The 9,693-nt window shown below is 42.7% G+C and overlaps 1 protein-coding gene across 1 annotated transcript; it reads right to left on the reverse strand.

Moving 5' to 3' along the window:
- Nucleotides 1–3,619: 3,619 nt before the first annotated feature.
- Nucleotides 3,620–9,270, reverse strand: LOC311100749 (sclerostin-like). Its single transcript, XM_084141712.1, has 2 exons — nucleotides 8,968–9,270; nucleotides 3,620–5,818 (listed from the first exon to the last, which is right to left on the reverse strand). The coding sequence occupies exons 1-2, from the start codon at nucleotides 9,206–9,208 to the stop codon at nucleotides 5,397–5,399; spliced, it is 663 nt and encodes a 220-aa protein (XP_083997838.1). The 5' UTR covers nucleotides 9,209–9,270; the 3' UTR covers nucleotides 3,620–5,396.
- Nucleotides 9,271–9,693: the final 423 nt, after the last annotated feature.

Here is a 9,693-nt window from a genome sequence, read left to right on the forward strand (position 1 = left end):
TGCGCCAAGCTGCACCTCTGGTTTCGATTTCTTTTAAGCTATTAGCGCTCATGACCTGATAAGGGAGTGGTCAGTTGAACACAAACATCCCTCTCCAAATACATCCGTCATAGTTCTTTTGTGTTTGACTTGGGGAATAGTATCTGGTCCTGGATCACTTTGACTGGGGACATAGAGGTGAAATTACTGGGGCATAGTGGTATCATACATTTATATAATTCATGAAAACAGTCAGAATATCATGTATTGCATTAGCAATGTTCTTTGCTCAGTAAATATAACTCTCCTTGGAAAATGACTTGGAAGCCCGCGAGGTTGTTAGGCTATTGCGCAGGAAGCCGACCAGGGGAAACGTAATATGCCGAAGATTGTTTTTGAGGATTACTTGCTCTTAGTTTGATTTGAATAAGCCAAAGTTGTTCACATGCTAGGACTGTCTCCTCAACTTAATTTCCATTAATGTATTACTAGTCAGCAGAAGAGAGTCGTTTACTCTTGTAATGCAGACAACACTGGCAGACATGTGTATCAGTCAAACATCTTTATATGGTGATATACAATCTATTTCATTAGACTTTTTCATTTGCTCTCTGGCAAGACATCAGTTAAGTCTGTGTTGGCAGTTGCTAAGCCATTCAAGTGTTTACCAATCTTAAAAAACATTCTGACACAAGCCTTCCAATAATGCTGTGCACAATGTTGAAATGGGATATTTTACCATTCCATTATACACTGAACAAAAATGTAAACACTAAATGTAAAGTGTTGGTCCCATGTTTCATGAGCTGAAATAAAAGATCCCAGAAATTTTCCATACGCACAAAAAGCTTATTTCTCTCTAATGTTTTGCACAAATTGGTTTACATCGCTGTTTGTGAGCATTTCTCCTTTGCCAAGATAATCCATCCAATTGACAGGTGTGGCATATCAAGAACCTGATTAAACAGCATGATCATTAAACAGGTGCACCTTGTGCTGGGGACAATAAAAGGCCACTCTAACATGTGCAGTTTTGTCACACAACACAATGCCACAGATGTCTCATGTTTTGAGGGAGCGTGCAATTAGAATGCTGACTGCAGGAATGTCCACCAGAGCTGTTGCCAGAAAACTGAATGTAATTTCTCTACCAAAGTCGTTTTAGAGAATTTGGCAGTACGTCCAACCGGCCTCACAACCACAGACCACGTGTAACCATGCCAGCCCAGGACCTCCACATCTGGCTTCTTCATCTGTGGGATTGTCTGAGACCAGCCATCCGGACTGCTGATGAAACTGTGTCAGAAACCGTCTCAGGGAAGCTCATCTGCGTGCTCGTTGTCCTCACCTGGGTCTTGACCTGACTGCAGTTCGGCATCGTAACCGACTTCAGTGGGCAAATGTTCACCTTTGATGGCCACTGGCACACAGTAGAAGTGTGCTCTTCACGGATGAATCCCGGTTTCAACTGTACCAGGCAGGTGGGAGACAGCGTGTGTGGCGTCGGGTGGGCAAGCAGTTTGCCGATGTCAATGTGAACAGAGTGCCCCATGGTGGCGGTGGGGTTATGGTATGGGCAGGCATAAGCTATAGACAACGAAGACAAATGCATTTTATCGATGTCAATTTGAATGCACAGAGATACCGTGACGAGATCCTGAGACCCATTGTCGTGCCATTCATCTGCCGTCATCACCTCATGTTTCAGCATGATAATGCACAGCCATGTGGCAAGGATCTGTACACAATTCTTGGAAGCTGAAAATGTCCCAGTTCTTCCATGGCCTGCATACTCACCAAACATGTCACCCACTGAGCATGTTTGGGATGCTCTGGATCGACATGTACGACAGCGTGTTCCAGTTCCCGCCAATATCCAGCAACTTTGCACAGACATTGAAGAGGAGTGGGACAACATTCCACAGGCCACAACCAACAGCCTGATCAACTCTATGCGAAGGAGAGGTGTCGCGCTGCATGAGGCAAATGGTGGTAACACCAGATACTGACTGGTTTTCTGATACACGCCCCTACCTTTAAAAAAAAGGTATCTGTGACCAACAGATGCATATCTGTATTCCCAGTCATGTGAAATCAATAGATTAGGGCATAATTACTTTTTTTCAATTGACTGATTTCTTAACATGAACTGTAAGTAAATACAATCTTTAAAATTGTTGCATGTTGTGTTCATATTTTTATTCAGTATAGAAGATTAGAGGGAAAAACAGGCCTTAAACACACACAGTGTCTTAATTTTTACTTGGATCTTTAGTCAGTCAGCAGATATAGGCCTATATGAGATGGTGTGGTGGGGAGACTAGGTTTTAGCTGATGAGCGTAGTAGTGTGTTGAGAGCACAAGTCCAGAAAGCACTAACAAAAGTGATTAGCCTGAGAAATTGGCAGTTGAAAGAAGTGCTTAATACAACATCTCGTCAGAGGAATCATTGAAAGTTCATTTGTATTCTACAATTTTTCACAACACACTTTTCTATGTAAATATCAGGCATTTAGCTACGTTTGGGAGGTGGGAATCAGTGGTCATTTATAGGGGTTATAAAAACCTGTCAGTTCTATACATTTTCACTATACCGGTACATGCCATGAAACAATCAGGAACCGTCTGTGAATCCACTAAAGTTGATTTGAGGGGACCAAATCTGAGGCTTTTGCACTCTCTCTTTTAATAGCTGAGGTCCCCATAGACTTTCTGCACCTGGTGCTAAGAACCTCATCAACGGCCCTCGTATATATGACGTGCCCAAAGGAAACTGATCGTGTCTGACCTCCCATACACCCTCGTGTTCCCTAGGCCTGCCGAGGTCAACGCTAGGTCAATGTGGAGTAATGGCCTGTATGAACGCGGTAACGCGGGGCAGATGCTTTTGTCAGCATCAATCTATTAAGATACTACTCATGTACTGCACTTAAGTACCTGTTCTTGAATTACTAGGAAACATAGTCAGATGCCAGTAGTTTGAGGGAAAGCATGGCATGTCTGCTCTCTTGGATAGGGCTTGATCATGACATAATGAGTGACTGTTTTGGATGATGCAGTGAAACTGAATATCAATTGTTAGTCATTGGCAAGGGTGATGACAAGCACTCACTTACAAATAGTTTCCACTCAGTTCTCTGTTTTGTGTTTACTACAGTTCAACATTACTTGGTCTTCCAAAGTGCTGTAGTATAGTAGGTTCCAGTTATCATCATTCAGAATTACGTTGGTCGATAAAACTAATCATAAACACCTCATTTGGTGATTGGAGTGCCTGGATCCAGTAAGAGTTGGTAGTTGTCTGAGTCCAAATTAGGGCCTTGAGGGAGGCGAGAAAACAGACTGAATTACGTTTTCTATGGCTCATATCCACCTCTATGAACAAAGCAATGTTGCTGTTGTGACTGAGCCGCTAACATCTCATGCGTGAATTCCTTTGTGGAAATTCTTCTTCCTCTCCTTTTGTGAGCCGGGCCAGACATTCCAAAGAGCTACAAAACCGAAACTTCCTAATTGCCGATATTTGTTTACATGAGACACATTGAGAGATACGCTTAGCGTGCAGGTACAGATAAAGGAGAGAAAGACCTTGACAAAGCAGCCTATTCAGAGAAGAATGATAACAAACACACACCTCTTTCAAATATATCTGCCTTTACTTTATTTGTGTACTGTACAGTATTTCATTATTATCTGAAAGTCACTATTATTCTATATGACAATAATGGCTATCATTTACTATAAAAAGTTGCATAAATAATTTAAATGTGGAAATAAAAAATAAATATGCAGTTCATTTCTTTGAGGCTGCAACGTTTTTTTCCCCCCAACTCCTTTTAGCCAATACGGGTACAATATGTACAATCAAGTTATACATCGCAACTGTACTTATATGACAAAATCCCTTCCAGTTGCTATTTCAAACACACAATTGAACAAGAAGGAAACATTTTCAGTACAGTTTAGAAAACTGAAATCAGGAAGCAATATGAGAGAATGGAACAATGAAATGTGGACAATAAGCGGAAACGTTATGAATATTCTTCATTAAATACAGGCCAGTCCGTAGTAGGGTTGAAAAAGGGGAATGGGTTGTCAGCATGGGCAGACTGGGCATCCAAAACCTTTTCCTGTCTGTCTGTCTTTCTGTCTATTTCTGTCTGTCTACATCCTGCAGGATATCAACAGCCAATATAAAACAATTCAGATTTAGATTCAGTATTTATCTCATTCCTATCTTTCCTGTCAGTGCTATTCAGAGAATGGGGCTGGGAGTCAGAGAATATATTTTTTTCTCCCTCACACTCTAGGTTCACAATTAATATAATAGGGATATGGCTGGTTGGTCGCCAATATTATTTGCTGCTAACAAATAGTTCCAGTCAGTGTGGGTTTAGCGGAGAATGCTGTGCCAGAAGGTAACAACAGGCACAATTACTCCTCCACACGTGGACCTTTTGTGTGTGTGTGTGATTCCTGCAAACAGCAACCAGCCATGTCTAGGGGAAATCCTAAACACAGGAATGGGCTCATTTAGTCATTGAGACGAGTCACAGGAATGCCCAGTCGCCTGTTTGACTGAAGGGACCCTGGTCTTGGAGTGCTGACACAACCATTTCCCTTCTCTTGCTCTCCCTATGCCTCTCTCTCCCTCTTTCTCTCTCACAGGGGATCTAGGGCCACTGGGCCAGGGGCCCTAACTGACAGCTCCTGTAAGGCTGCTACGGAGCGAGGAGGGCCCTGGGAGGCTCCTGGTGAGTGAGGTGCTGCCCGGGCTGTCATGAGACTGCGTGGTCTGGGGTCGAGGCCAAGGCCTCTCAGGCCTGTCAGCAGCCCACCTCCAGAGCCTGAAGCCCCAGGGCTACCACATGCTGCTACAGTACAGTACACACAGCCATGGAAGAGATGGATTATAACCAGTTACAGCATAGAGACACCTTTCAACCCTATAGGCCTATCAAGCAGTGGAGCCTGCCCGCTGGATGTTTTCACAGGTGGGTTTTGAGTTTAGGTGCACCTCTTACTGTGGCTAAGGTGGATTCTGCTTGTGCCTGAGTCAGAGGCCGTTATCTATGAACTGGAGCATGTAATCTACACTCCAATCCTAGCAGTGATCCACCTTTCCTGACCAGTCACATGACCTTCCCTGGCATTCTCTGTCGAATCATTTGGTCATGCAAATCAAAAGTTCTGAAATATTTTCGAAAATAGGCTGCAAAATCTACAGTGCCTGTCTGGTGAGAAAGACGCATGTCAAGCTAGTCAAACAAACAGCTTTACAAATCCCTTTTTGTTGAAATGTCTCTTCTTCTCCCTCTTCCAATGAAGGAGCCGTGTTGGGTTGTGTGTAACATGTGCGTATGTATGAGCGAGTGTGCTACTTTGGTCTCTGTCCTTGTATGGAAGGAAAGGAATCCTCAGTATGAGTTGCTGACCAGCGTTGGTGTGTTGCTCTTGCTCCGACTCCCGGGCAGCCGGGTGTGTTTCTTGTTGCGTCTGGGCTTGGGCGAAGAGGAGGCCTCCTTGGCCTCCGACTGGTTGTGGTGGCGGCTGTAGCGCTTGCACTTGCAGGAGGTGACCACGCGGATTTTGTAAGTCCGGCTGTTACCGTTGGGGCACTGCAGCTGCACCCGCTGGGTTCGGGAGTGGGCCGGGATGCAGCGGTAGTCAGAAGCGCTGCTCCGCCACCAGTTGCCGCGCACGATGGAGTTGGGTAGGAGGTGGGTGGGCATGCACTGGCCCGAGCACACCAGCTCCTTAACGGGCTTGGCACTGCGGCAGGAGCCGTCAGTGATGTAACGGGTGGAGCGCAGCTCCCTGCAGCTCAGCTCCGAGGCACCTGGGGTGAAGAGGAGGATATCAAGGTTACATACTCTGTGGCATCACTCCAAACCAAACACTTTGAAGTCGGGCCGATTCGAGGAAACAATCTTCCATTTAACTATTCAAGAGCAGAGAGCTTTGACAGCTGTGTCTCCGTGAGATGTGCTGAATAAATGTGTCAGTGTCAAAAGTATGGTTCCCACTGTGCGTATAATGTTATTTGTTTATTCTAAGAACTTGGTTTGTTTGCATGCGTGGAGCTGGGCTAGGAAATGGAACATGAGTCTGAATTTAATTCATCTGAAATGTTCATAAACTCTTCCTTCCATTTCACCACTCAGAAAAACATAACATTTAGAATTTCTTAATGCATAGTGCACTTTTTACAAAGAATTTTAACTGTGGGCTATAACATACAGTAATGAAATAAATGCAATGCTGATATACAAATCCAATTCAAAATTAAGGGCTCAGTATAAGGGGGGGGGGGGGGGGGGGAGTTACAACTCAACACTAACGTTGATGCATGATCTGATAATGACTGTTGCCTGACAATGGTTGGATGTGGAATTCCAGCTGGCAGCAATCAGCTGATAGCAAATCCAGACCAGAATGCTATTAAACAGCTCAATCAAACATAATGGAGATTTAAGTCGGAACAAAAGCTAAAATACACAAAACAGGCCCTCCGGAAAAAGGATGTGAAGATTGGAAACTTTCTCTAAATGCTTGTTGTACAACAAGTATTTTCATTCCTAAATACAACATTTGACAATTGGAAATGAGCCAAATGAACCAAAGCAATCGAGAGAGCATATTCAGTGCATAATTGGTAACTCAATATTTTGGCCATGGCCTTTTCAACAGCCCTATGCATGAGTTATTGTCCTCTTGTTTTACAAGTGGCATATAGAATGGCAGAGGACATGTCGTTTAAGAAATTATACACTCTGAGACGGATCTGTTTTCTTCTGTGGCTTTTCTATTACAAAAAGGCGAACAAAAGGATTTATGGAAGGTTTACTTTTTTCTCCTCTCAGAGAACCTGATCTGGTGTTATTTTGTGGCTCGGCAGGTCGGGCGGCCACAGCATAAGGGCTCTCCCCTGGTCTCAGGTCTCTCCCAGTGTGCTGACTGCTGAGCCCAGGGACCAGGGAGGGACTGTCCTGGAGGGGAGCCAGACAGAGGTCACCCTCTCTGCCTCAATGACCCCACTGGGACCATGGGAAGAATAATGGGAAGATATGGTCCTCCCAGAGAGAGGCAGATATGCCTATGAGGAAGATCCCTATCACATATGACATGACCCAATAGATTATTATTTCTCTCTCTCTCTCTGTTGATGGATATTGCTCAGTATAAGATATTTAGAAAGATGCATGTTCTTCCAACCCTACCAGGTGTAGGATCTTAATCTGATCACCCTGGTGCAGGAAATTTAAAATGTATAGTGTTTGAGGTTTAAAAAGGCTTCTGAAGTTTGTAATTTCCACTTTGACATTTCTGACTTGATTTCCCCTTACGAAAAATGTATCACCCCTACAAAAATGCTAATTAATTATAATCTACATTAGAAATTACATTTCCTGTTGCTGCAGGATTATTTTCCTGCTGTAGCAAACTGTCTCAAATTAAGATCCTACTTATGTATCTGTTGTTTATGGATTTAAAGTATTATGTTAAATTGATCACATCCATCATTACAGTATTTTATATCCTAATCACAACATTTGTAATTTTTACTCTATGTACAACTTCTATTAGATTTGACATGACATGATTAGATAAGGGGAAAACTGGGCAAGAATTATATTGTGCATCTTGAATCCATGAGACAAGGCACTCAGAGATATTTCCTCTGTACAAATCAGCATGACTACAGCATAACCTTTACTGGCCACAGGTGGGACTCATTCTCTATCACAGTGTTGCAATTTCCAAATACCCTGAAGAAATCCCCTAAGAGCAGAAACTCTTGGATTTTCTATTTGGACACATGTTGTTGCAATTAAATAGTTATGGCATAGGCAGACCTTGACTAATTAGTTGTATAAAAGAGAGGGAAATAGCACCAAGGATAGAGTGAAAACCATGATCTCTTATAAGTGCAGCTCTTCAGATTGTGTGAGGATGAAACCACAGGCATATTATGTGTCTGTGACATGTTGCTCTCTCAGCCTTGGCATAGCATTCATCTAACCCCAATCCTACTTCCTCCATTGAACAGTACAGATGTTCCAGTCTAAACACCAGTGTAAAGCATCAGCAGGGAAAGCTGCAATTTAAAACAGCCACTGAAGGTTGACTCTTTACCCATGATTTGATATGAACTATTCTACATACAGAAACTAGCACTTCTCAGCACTTTCATAAATTAAATGAGAAATTATTCTGGGTGGTCTTTGGAGGATTTATTTGGTTATTATTGGCATAATGATCTACATAAACCACACAGGTGAGGTATCATTATTCTACAGAGACTATAGGATACATTGATATTTTCATCGATACTTTGCGCATGTTTTATGATTAAAAGGACGTGTGTGGTCTTGCAAATTGACAGAAACGAATTAACCCGTGCGTAAAGGATGACACGCTATCCTGAGAAATGAGCAGTGCGCTCTCTTTGAACAGTGCTGACGGTCCAATAACTCGGTGCTTGAAAAATAATGCCTTATCTATCTAACATATATAACATGACAGATTATTAGATATTGTCAAAACGACCCCGTTTACCATAAAATGAAAATGCAATTTTTTCACCAAATGATTGCGCATATTATGCACGAGAGCATATTGCACATAGATCTCCATGAGATATTAGCACTATTCCACGCAGTTTATTTTAAACTCTTCGATTTGATATAAGTAGCCTACTAATAATTCAAACTATGTGTTACAGTAAAATTCGAAGGAAATATTAATTAGATTGATTAAACAAAATCCCAATGTATTCCATTAAATTGATTAAAGACTATCCATACAGATACATCGTTTCTCTATACCAATCTCACATAATAGGCTACGGGTGTTTTACATGTTTTACAAGTAATGCAAGTAATTATTACAAGTATTCATAATGCGCCCCGAATATGGACATGTAACACATCCTCTATTCATTTATAGCTCTGTAGCCTACCAGATAACGTAAAAATAAATACTCACTATAGGAGGCTGTGTTTGCTGATGATCTCCTTCCCCCGTGTTTTGGTCGATTCATTGTATTACTGTTATTATTAGAAGCCTGTAGTATTGGTTCCTCGGGAGGATGTATGTCTTCAGTATATTCTGGTACGATCTCTGTAGCATCGTTTTTTAGCACCCTCCATCCTTGCACGAAGGTACAACATCCCTGTAGCAGCAACAGCACGGTGCTGGAGACAAGGAGCGCGAGAGACACCTGCATGCTTATCGATCTGCGGAGCTGGAAAAAACGATGGGTAAGATGCGCTCTGTGACAAGTTGACCAACTCCACCCATACAAGAGACCTTGATGCTATTTAAGTACCCCAGCGTTCGTCATAACGGACAATTAAGCGCTTACACGAAGTGGGAGGGATCCAGCCCCAGCCAAATTCATTGAAACTGGAGAGGTGCATGTGCGCGCGCAAAGAGAGGTGCGTGCGGGTTTGGGTACAGTACGTTGGTACCTCTGGCTCTGGTCTCTTTGAGTTCCTGTATTGCCGCTTTTTTTCCTTCGTGATTCATGCACTATGTATGTGTCTCAAAAGTGTTCCAGTTGATTTGATGTGGTTTTGTTTGGAGTGTTGCAGGGCGCAGTCCGGAAGACCATTTAATGATGTTTTATGACGAGGCTGCTTCCCTCTCCATCATAGACAATGTGTTTGATAGCTGGCGCAATGTTGTGTAGTAAAAAAAAAAATGAATAAC

This window comes from Coregonus lavaretus, assembly GCF_964263955.1.
Source record: "Coregonus lavaretus genome assembly, chromosome: 25".
Classification (NCBI taxonomy): Eukaryota; Metazoa; Chordata; class Actinopteri; order Salmoniformes; family Salmonidae; genus Coregonus; species Coregonus lavaretus.